At 45.9% G+C, this 12,801-nt stretch overlaps 1 protein-coding gene across 4 annotated transcripts in view; it reads right to left on the reverse strand.

Moving 5' to 3' along the window:
• Window positions 1–12,801, reverse strand: part of phf1 (PHD finger protein 1) — a 30,645-nt gene that overhangs the window by 5,602 nt on the left and 12,242 nt on the right. For all 4 annotated transcript variants that reach the window (XM_061777324.1, XM_061777323.1, XM_061777325.1 and 1 more), the window contains 8 exons: window positions 12,018–12,166; window positions 11,841–11,936; window positions 10,507–10,575; window positions 10,297–10,420; window positions 8,961–9,028; window positions 8,606–8,737; window positions 5,142–5,220; window positions 251–366 (listed from right to left, as the gene is read on the reverse strand). In XM_061777324.1, the coding sequence (XP_061633308.1) occupies window positions 251–366; window positions 5,142–5,220; window positions 8,606–8,737; window positions 8,961–9,028; window positions 10,297–10,420; window positions 10,507–10,575; window positions 11,841–11,936; window positions 12,018–12,166 (833 nt within the window). The remainder of the gene's footprint in view (window positions 1–250; window positions 367–5,141; window positions 5,221–8,605; window positions 8,738–8,960; window positions 9,029–10,296; window positions 10,421–10,506; window positions 10,576–11,840; window positions 11,937–12,017; window positions 12,167–12,801) is intronic.

Genomic DNA, 12,801 nt, shown 5'->3' on the forward strand with positions numbered 1-12,801 from the left:
AACGAGGGACGACTACTCCTTGAAAATGGAGCTGACATTTTCTGTTGTTAAATGTTGGTCACGTTGCAGGAATCCTTTGAAAAATTCCCTGGAAAACTGTGTCGGTAACGCCAAACGGTCTCCACTGAAATGGAATATGTTTTATCTCGCCACGACGCGGCTAGTCTCCGCGAGATGTCACCAGTGGAGGCCAACTGGTCTCCAGGCCAGTGAGCGAGGCGTCTAAAACAAGAAGGTGAACGCGCATCACCTCAGGTGGACTTCCTCCTCAGACTTCCCGGGGGTGTACAGGCCGTCCCCTCCCACGTAGCCATGGCAACAAGGCAGCAGCTCCATGGGGTTGGACAAAACTGGGGGCGGACAAGCCTTGAAGGGAGATAGACAAAACACGAATTACGCATCGTCATCACACCAGTCAATCGTGCGCACACGGGACGATATTTGCAATGGGGAGATTTGCGTAGACAGTCGACAGCCATTTATCGCGGGGGGTACGTTCCAGACCCAAAACGTATAGCAAAGGGGGAAAAAAATACTATAAACTACCTCAATGGAAACATTAAACTTTTTATTTCTCTGTTCTTCCTCGAGGAACCGATCAGAGGATGGAAACAATATGATGTCATCAATGGCCAGCGCTCCGGCCCCGTGAAGATGAATTTGAAATGTGATCGCTTAAAGAAATGTTCCACGTGCCAGCACAACTGATTGTAAAGGCCAAGGGCAGTTTAGATTGGCGTGGCAACACAAGGAGGCTGGAATCTGATTGGACAACAAAATGTAAGATCCACACCACACTGGAAGCAGTGCAGCCAAGAGAAATGCTAGGGAATGAAGAGAGAGACAAAATCAATAACATTTCATGAAACAAATACAGTGATCCCCTGCATATTTGCAATTTGGACAGTTTGCGGAATTCTTTTGGAACCCCATCCTCTTATTTGCTGAAAAACTCACCTCTTTGTCTAAAAATATGGCTTTGACAGCATCTTAGTGCCAAGGAACTATGTTGGCGTGAGGCTTGGAGCTTCATTTAGGCAGGCCATAGCCTTGTTGAATAGGAAAAACAGATCTTTGTTGCCATCTTGTGGCATCTCTAGGCAATTATAAACTGAAACCATCACAATCTTCTGCTTGGAGCCAGACGGAGGGAGGGGAGCCTTTTTCCAGGATTACCGCATGAGCACAATCAGCGGCGTGTGGGAGGACGTCAAGCGCGGCGGTTAACAACAAGTTTGTAAAAATAGAAGAGCCGACGTGTGGAGTCGTCAACGCGGTCACCTGGGAGTCGGGCGGAATTGATGATAAAGGCGACGAGATGTTGCGCAGCGCACACGGGCGGCTTTTTTTCTGCGTTGAAATGAAACGTCTGATGTAGCTCGCCCGAAATGCGATCAAAAGCACTGACCTACATTCACAACCAACAATTTGCTCCATAAAATTGTGTTCATTTATTTCCAATAGTCCATTGTCTTCATTTGGTCATGGTTCTCTTGGCTGCAGTCCTTCCTGTATGTGGATGTTGGATTATTATTTTTTTTTTTTTCGTCCAATCATATTTCAGTCCCTGTCTGTTGCCATGTCAATTTAATCTGCCCACTGTCTCCACGATCAGTACTGCTGGCCCAAGGTAAACTGTATTTGCCATGTTTCTGTAACCAATCACATTCAGCCTTTTTACGTCCTCTGATTGGTTGTTTGGCCGTTTTTGACAGTTCCCCACTGCTTTAGAGCATTTTGACAGATCTTTCAAGACCCACAGAATATTCTGTGACAATATAAGTACCAAACCTACCAAAAGAAAGAGTAGACTCTCCTTTTTCACAAGAAAAACATTTATAATTTTTTTTTAGCATTTTGTCTTCTTTCATAATCAGCAGCAGAACGTATTTCAAGTCCTCCACCCTCGCTATCTCTTCTCCCTGTAGCCTCACTCTTCCCCCTCCACCCCTCTCATTCATGCACATATATTCTGTCGTACTTTGGCTAATCTTCATTCCTCTGCTTTCCAGGGCATGCCTCCACCTTTCTAACTGTTCCTCCACCTGCTCCCTGCTTTCACTGAAAATCACAATGTCATCTGCAAACATCATGGTCCACAGGGATTCCAGGCTAACCTCATCTGTCAGCCTATCCGTCACCACTGCAAACAGGAAGGGGCTCAGGGCTGATCCCTGATGCAGTCCCACGTCCACCTTAAATTCTTCTGTCACACCGACAGCACACCTCACCGCTGTTCTGCTGCCCTCGTACATGTCCTGTATTATTCTAACATACTTCTCTGCCACTGCAGACTTCCGCGTGCAGTACCACAGTTCCTCTCTGGGTACTCTGTCGTAGGCTTTTTCTAGCTCTACAAAGACACAATGTAGCTCCTTCTGACCTTGTCATCAGGACCAACTGCCTTTCCATTGTTCATCCTCTTTAATGCCTTTCTAACTCCCCCTTACTAATCATTGCCACTTCCTGGTCCACCACACTTGCCTCTTCTACTCTCCCTTCTCTCTCATTTTCCTCATTCATCAACTCCTCGAAGTATTCTTTCCATCTAGCTAGCACACTGCTGGCACCAGTCAACACATTTCCATCTCTATCCTTAATCACCCTAACCTGCTGCAGATCCTTCCCATGTCTATCCCATCCCTCTGTCTGGCCAACCTGTATAGATCCTTTTCTCCTTCTTTAGTGTCCAACCTGCCATACATGTCATCATATGCCTCTTGTTTGGCCTTTGCCACCTCTACCTTTGCCCTGTGTCGCATCTCAATGAATTCCTTTCGCCTCTCCTCGGTCCTCTCGGTGTCCCACTTCTTCTTAGCTAACCTTTTTCCTTGTATGATTTCCTGTACTGTGGGGTTCCACCACCAAGTCTCCTTCTCTCCTTCCTGCCAGAAGATACACCAAGTACTCTCCTGCCTGCCTCTCTGATCACCTGGGCTGCAGCGGTCCAGTCTTTTGGAAGCTCCTTCTGTCCACCGAGAGCCTGTCTCACCTCTTCTCGAAAAGCTGCACAAGACTCGTCCTGTCTCAGCTTCCACCACATGGTTCTCTGCTCTGCCTTTGTCTTCCTAATTTTCCTCCCCACCACCAGAGTCATCTTACACACCAGCATCCTGTCCACTAACTTACAGTCGGTAACCTCCTTCAAATGACATCGTCTGCACAAGATGTAATCCACCTGTGTGCTTCTACCTCCGCTCTTGTAGGTCACATATGTTCCTGCCTCTTCTGGAAAAAAGTGTTCACTACAGCCATTTGCATCCCTTTTGAGAAGTCTACCACCATCTGTCCCTCCAAGTTCCTTTCCTGGATGCCGTACTCACCCATCACTTCTTCATCACCCCTGTTTCCTTCACCAACATGTCCATTACAATCTGCACCAATCACGACTCTCTGCTCAGAACTACTTCGTCTAGCTCCTTCCAGAATGTCTCTTTCACCTCTAGGTCGCATCCCACCTGCGGGGCATAGCCGCTAATCACATTACACATAACACCCTCAATTTCAAGTTTCAGCCTCATCACTCGATCTGATGCTCTTTTCACCTCCAAGACATTCTGAGCCAACTCTTCTTTTAAAATAACCCCGACTCCATTTCTCTTCCCATGTACACCATGGTCAAATCATTTCAACCCTGCCCCTAAACTTCTGGCCTTACTGCCTTTCCACCTGGTCTCCTGGACACACAATATATCAACCTTTCTCCTAATCATCACGTCAACCGACTCCCGAGCTTTTCCCGTCATAGTCCCAACATTCAAAATCCCCACATTCAGTTCTAGGCTCTGTGCTTTCCTCTTCTCTTTCTCATTGAACAATATATATTCATATTGAGATCCTGCCACTTTGTAATCTGTTTCCTTTATAAAATTAATCATAAACTGATAATTATTCACTCCTGAATAATGTGTTGAATATTGTAGCTACGGTAGTTGTAATTCGTCTTTATACCTGTAATTAATTCTGATCAGTTACACTATGCGGAGTTCCCGTAACTCCTGATGAATGTATTTAATATTGTGTCTGTGGTTCACTGTAGAGTTCAGTTTTGATACTGCGGCTTTAAGGCGGGGGCTTACCCGTCCCACGTGAGCGTTGACACATGAGACGACTTGCGCGATGTAATGAAAACTGCACCGCCACCTTGAAGCCGCAGTATCAAACTGCTCTCGAGTGCTTCTCAGGCGCAATATTAAATACATTCATCAGGAGTTACGGGAGCTTGACATAGTGTAACTGATTCGAATTAATTAGAGGTATAAAGACAAATTCATTTATAGCATGGCAATTGTACATAGGTAGAAGACATCTCAATTTCTGGCGTCAACTTTGGGGTTGCGCCTTATACTCAAAAGTGTTTTACACACATGAAATGACGTTATTTATTTGCAGATATGCGACTAGGAAACGTGACTTGAGCAACAGGGACTCACTGCGTGGCTCCAGTTGACCGTCAACGGCTTTTTTACACGCCGTTTGCCGTTCGCTACATGAAACATTTATTTATCTGTTTGTTTATTTTGTTATTTTATCTACGTAACCTTTGCCTCACTCACTTTGTTAACAATGATAGTGGGACGAATGAGGTGAGTTTTATTGTTTGTTGCAGAAAATTCAGAGGAAGACGTACCAAAAATGAATAAAACTGCTACAAGGGTGAGTGTGGGTGGTGGTATGCGTGGTGAGCAGAGAGCCAAGAGAGGGTGGGGGTCTTCGCCCGTTTGACTTCTAACCGCACAAATCGACGTGACGAGCCGAGATTCACCGCCTAATTTTGAGCTTCTCCTCAAAAGCACCACCACCACCACTTTTGCTTCCACAGTGATGAAACGCCACCATCTACTGGCATCCGTTTGTCATAACAGTTATGCAGAAGCTAGAACTTCACAAACAATCCGGCCAACCCGTTAAAAGACCTACTTGACGAATATATACATTGGTGGCAGTAGTCGGCTTCCAGTTGACGGTAACTATTTGATGGTTTGTAATCATTTTGTCGAATAATTTGACGTGATGTTTGTGGCGGTACGGAGGCGGACGAACGCTCGAAAGAAGCGTGGCGCATCAGTCTTGGCGGGGGGCTTGCGAAAGGAGCCGCGTCTGACGGATTGATGGCTTATTTGGACAGCCGAGGCACTGACCTGCGTCTCCGCGATGCGCCGCTTTGACTTGCGTGACTCGGGCCCAGACGACCTCCTCTGGCAGGGCAGCGACAGCGGGCTGAAACGCAAACGCACCAAATCAAAAACAGCAACACGCACATTCATTACTATGCTAATAAGAGGCCCGGGGAGGGGGAGAAGAAAGACATTCTCCTATTTTGTGTACCAGGCATGACGATGAAAATACGGACTGACAATTTCTCGTTCGCGGGGGCTTTCCATTCGCGCCGGTGTCGACATGCGACGCTTACAAAGTTACGAATAGCACACAATGAACCGAGACGCCATTTTTTTCATTTGATAACGGAGGTGCAACAATTGATTGGTTAAAATAATTGACGACTATTTTGTTAATTGATTAATCAAACTTCAGAAGATCAATAAATATTATTATTCTTTTATGGGTTTTTTTGTTTTTTTCAAAATAAGACATTTGCGAACATCTGCTTTTACTTTGTAAAACAATGATCAACATTTTTGCCCATTTTCAGACCAAACAGGGAGGGACTGAATCCTAATCAATTTCTGGAAAAAAATAAAAGTCAATCGATTATGAAAATAATGGTCATTTGCAGACGTATTATGAATAACGGGTAACTGACATGTAGTTGAACCTGAAGCGTATGTAAAAAAAATAAAAAAAAAAAGTGTATGTCGAACTAGTAGCCATTCGTTCGCATTAATCAGTAGCCAAGACGTCGCTTTCAGTTTCGAAAAGGCTAACGAGTACCACATCGCTCCCTCTCGTCATATTGCGCAATTGTTGTTCGTATGGTTTTGTCTCAACATCATTTAATACAAAACGGTTACAAAATAAGAAATCGGAAAACATGATTAAATATTAAACTCTAGTAATCAATGGAATAATTCACAGTAAAAATATTGGATAGTGACAGCGCTAGTAAAAATGTTTTCATGCAGGTCACAATGACGTCTTCACACGAGTTCATTGTACCAAAAGAACCAAAAAGCTTGAGCTAATTAAACGCCTCCTCTTGTTATTGTAAAGTTTAAAACCCGAGAGAGAGAAAGGACCATGGCCTCCTTTGTATTATTTAACTGTATAGACTGAATATTTAATTTATGTTTGAATTGAAATGTTATATGACAAGCAGTGTTCAAACTTAACTGTTTGATTTGGCCGGTAAATGAAAACAATCCACCCTGCCGAGCATATTTTTTACCGGAGAAAATATGAAATCATTTTACATATACGATTACTATAACATGTTCAAAATATATATATATATCATTTCACAGCTAACAATTAATAGCTGATGAATATGGAGACTAATGAAATGACTTTGGCTCACAACACAATAACTGTTAAAAAAAAAAATCGAATTTTACAATGTTTTTGATTTTTTTTTTTTTGTGGGGGAAGCAACCCTTAAAAGGCTTATTGGTGGTTTATCCCCACGTATTCAAGATTTGTAGGGGGCTTGAAAAAAAACTTCATTTCTTTTCATTTCGGGGGGTGGGGAGCTGAAGAAGAGCATTGGGCCTAACGAGGCCACTGGCTTTCACGCAGTCCATGAAGTCTGGCTCTTGCTCCTGACTCACAGCATTACAGCCTCAGTGGGATCATACTCCCTGATTGGATCGCTCATCTTCCTTCAGTTAAATATGGAAACATTGGCTCTGATTGGTCCATATCACGGCGTCTGCTAGATGTCGTGTCCTTCGATGCTAGTTCAGACTAGCATCCCGCAAGAGTTTGATCGCGGGAGTTATTTGTGCACAATCAATGCGCACTCGCGTCGTCTTCTGCAGGTCGGCGGCGGCTCGCGTCCGGCGTGGAAGTGCTGCGGACGGCCGCGAGGGACGGGCGTCGCCGTGGCCGCTAGCCTCCTGCTAAAAATGTCCACGTTCCCGCCGCGACTCAGTTAGCCTCGTCTGGAACGTGCGTCTGTTTACGCTATGCGTGTCTGTTTGTGTACATGCGCATCGTTCATATGCTGTAATTTCTCATGTACAGTGCACATTTTTTTCCTCGCAAAAATTGTCAAAAGTCAATAGTGCGCATTATACATAGGTATAAATAAGGAAAATGGGGGGGGGGGGGGACTCACATTTTATAAATGTATACCACCATCTGGAGGTTATGAAAATGGTGTAGCCTACGCTTTAATTCCAAAATGACAGGGTTACGTATGACTGCATAGATGTACAGTTGTGCTCATCAGTTTACATACCCTGGCAGAATTTGTGAAATGTTGTTTTGTTTTTTTAACTGAACAACAACCGTCATTAATTGCTAGATGGTTATGTTTTGTGCTTTTCTGAAATGCTTGACAGTTCAATTGGAATCCCATTAAAGTAAAATTAAATGTTTCGCCTGGTCCTTCATTCAGATTTTGCTCGGGTAATCAAACATATGAGCACAACTGTGTGTTTTCTCATTTACTAAATAAGAGTAGGGCTGTGGATTTCCAAATAAGAGCAAGTAAATAAAAATAAAGTATTGTATGTTCAAATAAAGTGCTTAACTTCAGAAGAATTCTTTTTTAAAAAAAATTAAATACAGATGTTTTGATCACGTGGGTAGAAGCAAAATGATGCATTGTAAAAATGCATTATACATAGGTAGAAGGGTTTTCCAGAATATTGCGGTCCACTTTGGGGCTGTGTATTATACATGGGTGCGCATTATACACGAGAAATTACAGTTATGTGCAGACAGCAGAGGAACAAAGGACAAATCCACCAAAATGATGACAAAATATATGAATAATATGGTACAAACAGGGGGCACGGTGAACGACCGGTTAGAGCATCTGCCTCACAGTTCTGAGGTCCGGGGTTCAATCCCCGGCCCCGCCTGTGTGGAGTTTGCGTGTTCTCCCCGTGCCTGCGTGGCTTTTCTCCGGGCACTCCGGTTTCCTCTCACATCCCAAAAACATGCATGGTAGGTTAATTGAATATTCTAAATTGCCCGTAGGTGTGAATGTGAGTGCGTATGGTTGTTTGTTTGTATGTGCCCTGCGATTGGCTGGCAACCAGTTCAGGGTGTACCGCGCCTCCTGCCCGATGATCGCTGGGATTAGCTCCGGCACGCCCGCGACCCTCGTGAGGAGAAGCGGCTCAGAAAATGGATGGATGGATGGTACAAAGATTGACTCGCTATGTGGCGGATGGCCCTCTGCGCTGTACATGCCAAATGGTGAATTTACTCACTTTTGGCGGCTGCCGTGTGTTAATTTTAGGGTGCCAAATTCGTGCAAAAACCCAGACATTGAGCCAATATGGGGAAACTGGTAATCACTGAAGCTGAGGCAGCTTCTCCATTGGTTTGTGTTGCTACACTGCAAAACTGTACAAGAGCAAGTTTAGCAGGAGGCTCAACGGAAAAGTACGGCAGCTGCAATGTTAACTCTCGGACAACGCAAAAAGCATTCTCTTGCAGAGAAATCATTTTAGGATCGACAAAAACAGACTGCGACCTTCTGCGGTGGGAGATGTTGATGGGCGGCTCGGTTATGAGGGGCGACGCATCGGACGTCAGCGGCGGCGGGGCTCGGACCTGGAGCCCGAAAAGACATTTCTTCTTCTTGATTTCTTTCCCGGAGACGAACCTGTGTGAGAAAACAGCTTGTGAGGTCGCCACAGTCATCCGGATCCCGCTTCTCTTTCGAACGCCATACACATGCGAAGCCGCAAAGCAAAAGACGTTGCGACTGCGTCACTGAGAAACAATTCCTGTCGAAATTGCCTGTGAATTCGCAACCGACATCCTTGACTTGTTGAGATATATCGCAGAATGTGAGAATTGACGTTGTGATGCGGCGGGCGTCTCACCGCTCCTTGTGGGAGTTGAGTGCGTTGAGGAGGTTGTGACATCGTTCTTGCCTCGGCGTGTCGGAGAGCTGCGCAGACAAAAGTCAAACAAACGCTCGACACGGACCAAAAAGCGCATCCTTGGAAACAACCCGAGCGTCGTCTTTCCGGCTCGTGAACGTTTATCGTACGGCGTTTCCCCCCCGCACAAGTAGGAGCGAGTCCCAATTTAGGGTTGCGGGCCTTCGGTGTCGTACCACCACGAGATGCCAGGCGGCAAGATAAGTTTAGAGCGAAAAGAAAAGGCAGAGAAGGTCCCCAACCAAGCGACAGTAATAGATCCCATGTCACAGGGGGAATAATATGCCAGGCAGTTTTGTTGTTCGTATGTGTTGCTGCTCTGTTCGTGTTAAAGCAGCAGTTTTTACAAGGTTTACAATTACCATAACATCTATGCTAATGTCCGTGAGCCCGTCAATGACATTTCACATTATGTGTCAGCAATGACATTTGTTTGGATTGAACATATTGATGTTTAATTTGACAGTGTTTAACTGTCTTTTATTTTGTGGGTCAGTTTCGAGTAAAGTTCAACTGGACCAACAAGGAAAACGCTTGAAGCAAGCACACTTTACCTCTCGTTTGGAGACCGGCGAGTGAGCGAGTGAAAACGTGGGCTAAGGAACACTTCTGGAAAGTGTTGAATGTGTTTAAAGTGTGTGAGAGGGGTAAAAGTGGTTGTGGAACGCGTCCCCCACAATAAACGGGCTTGCGTCACTTGTTCTGAATTTCCTGGAAATAACTGGAGAGAGGGGGTGGGACGCCAAGTCAAAAATAAGCCGTTGGTACATGCGTTGGTTTCAAGGTCCAGTTCAGGGACGTCCCTTGGTTTTCGGGTCACTGTTCAATACATACCTTGGTTTTGAGGGCCAGATTAGGTACGACCTTCGGTGTAAGGGTTCCAATAGGGAACGTCCCTTGGTCGCGAAGTCCCACTTGGGTACGTCCCCTGATTTTTGGGTCTCAATTGGGTACATACCTTGGTGTTAGCGTCACAGTTGGGTGCGTGCGCTCTACCTAGAGTATGTAAACTGTAGTACCAAAAAGGGTGGAAAACCACGGCTTTTGTTTGAGTTATTCCTCCCAAAATAAATTGATAAAAACGTTCGTCCCCGAACGGTCTATTTTTCTCTTTTTAAGCTGATGTCAAGTTTGCACTTTTTATAATGCTTTGAATTCAACTTTAATGACAGTTAATGCGCTTCAAGTCTCCATTGCAAAAGAAAAACAAAAACCAAGGCCCGCAGCGTTTCACACGATTTCATCATGTTGCTTTTAAGCGGAGGATTCACAGTACCGCGCCCAGAAGCAACGAGTCCCAGTTCTCGTTGGTGAAGGACAAGATTTCATGGTCGAAATCAAAGTACTTCCTCTTGCAGCACAGGGACAGGTGGTAGAGCACCAAGTGGGCCAAGTCCACCCTGCGCGGCAAATAAACAAAGGAGGCGAGACGGTTAATATACGGGAGGTCGGCCGCACAGTCACGTGATCCACTCGTCAACGTCACCAGGTCATGGGAAGTCTTTTGACGCTCTCTGGTCCTTTATTACACACTGAGCACTGGAACTGATAAAACCTGAAAGAAATGCATAGAAAGCACCCACTTAGACAATCAAATTTAGGATTTTACAACAACGAAAAACTACATACAGGAGACCCTAAAACTGATCAGGTGACATCTTTAAAATTTTTCTCACAACCATCTGATGTCATTTGTTATTCAGCAGGCCAATGAAAACTACGCAGCGCGTCGCAAATGGCCCCCGGGCCGGACTTTGGACAAACATGCTGTGTTCTGTAAAATCCCATAAAACCACAACGGCTTCAACACTGAACGCAGCATCATGGGGGGGCGGGGGGGGTCGCCGTAGCGTTTTGTAAATGTTTCAAAACAATTTCAGTTCAATCCCAGCGGTGCCGTCATCATTCCGGCCCAACGAGATCACCCCGCTCGCAAAGCTGCTCTTTTTCTTCGATTTCAACCGTCAAGCGGGTGACCCTGGGTCTCGGTTGACATGGCAACAACGTTGCGTTGCATCAGACCTTCATTAATGCACGCGTCGGCTGAAGGTCACGCGGCGGGGGCAAATGAAACGCACGTGATGTACGGCAACGTGTTTGCTATTCCGCTTGGGACTCGCGCTTCAATCTTCCTCCATCAGCTGCCTGGCAGATGTTGGCGCAAAACGCCAGCTCGCCTTCTCTCGCCTTTTCTCTGGCTGTCAATCAGAACGCGACGACAAGCGGGGCTCCCGATCGCTCGGCTAATAACGGCGTGCCGAGGCGGGCACGAAACCCGGCTGGCTGATTGAATGGGCGAACGAGAGATGCAGCCCGCACGCGTTGTCGCTCCTCCTTTTGCTCGGAGCGTCAAAGACAAACTGTCGGAAAATCGGCAGAAATTGTTGATCGTTGTTTTCCAAAGTAAGATGTTTGAAAGTTTCTTATTTTGACGAAACAAAGAATCAGTCGACTTTATATAATGATGATTAGAATAAATCCAATTATTCGTATTTACTGTTGAGAGGCTGAAATTCCGAGGACTCTCGAAACAATGAATGCATTATGAAACATCATTATCGCTTCATTTGATCATCGATCCGCTGTGGATTAATCGTTGCACCTGTAAATGTGATTCCCCCGCAAAAATCCGTGATGTTGCGAAGATGGGAAAAGAGAGCGGCGGGCGAGCTGGAGGCGAGACACACGACCGCCTCGGCACAATTTCAAATCGCCGGCGACGCGAGCCTGCGTGTTTTTGGAATGTGGGAGGAGGCCCGAGTACTCCAGCGAACTCCACGCGGGAAAGCCAAAGCCCGGGATTGCGGTCCACTTCCTTACCTGTCCCCGTAGAGTAGAGGCTTGCTGAGACACTGAGTGCAGGCCTCGTGGAACCACTGGCCACAGCTTCCACATTGAAGCATCTTCAGGTTCCACCTTTACTCCAGCAAAAACCAACACGGATGGATTTCATTCCACAGAATTTGCAGAACTTTCCGAGCCTTTTGTCTCACTCACTCTCCAGGTCCGGCGCAGTAGCAGTAACACTGCTGCTGATTGGACAGATGCTGCGCGTCCCAGTCCAAAGACATCAGCTGATAGGGCAGCCGCAGCTTCATGAAGTGCATGAGGCGGGCGAAGCGGCCACGCTTGATGGCACCGCCTCTCTGGAAAAAACAACAACAACAATGCAATTTGAAGAAGGGAGGGGGTTGGGGGGGTCAAAAATAGAATTTTCCAGAATCTGTACTTGAGGATTCACTGAAAACTACTTTATACTCCTTTACTCTGTTAAAATTAACTGGGTCCTTTTTTCAACCTCTCTAGATGGCGACGTGACATAAAAAATGTGACTACAGTCGGGACGGGCGAGTACCAGGTATCAATCAGTATAGGGCCGATACCGGCCTTAGTTAAGGTATCAGGTAGTCCACCGATACTTAAGGCAAACAAATCGGACATTAAGTCCACCTCAGCTGACTTGGGGCGAAAGGCGGACTACGCCCTGAACTGGTCGCCAGTCAGTCGCAGGGCACATATAGACACAGGCGACCATTCGCACTCCCATTCACACCGTCACTGAGCGGGAACTGAACCCACGCTGCCCGCACCAAAGTCAGGTGACGTAGAAAGAGAGGTTTTCCTTCACAATTATCTGTCATTGTGTTCACTGCAATTCGATGCATCAAAAGTGCGAGTGGTATCCGTACTTGGTATCGGTGGCTTCAGACAAAAGCTGCTCTGTCCTGAGTTGTTTAACAGATCTAGATGTAAATACCGTGAAATAAAAACGGGAATTCTG

This window comes from Phyllopteryx taeniolatus, chromosome 6 (assembly GCF_024500385.1).
Source record: "Phyllopteryx taeniolatus isolate TA_2022b chromosome 6, UOR_Ptae_1.2, whole genome shotgun sequence".
NCBI lineage: Eukaryota > Metazoa > Chordata > Actinopteri > Syngnathiformes > Syngnathidae > Phyllopteryx > Phyllopteryx taeniolatus.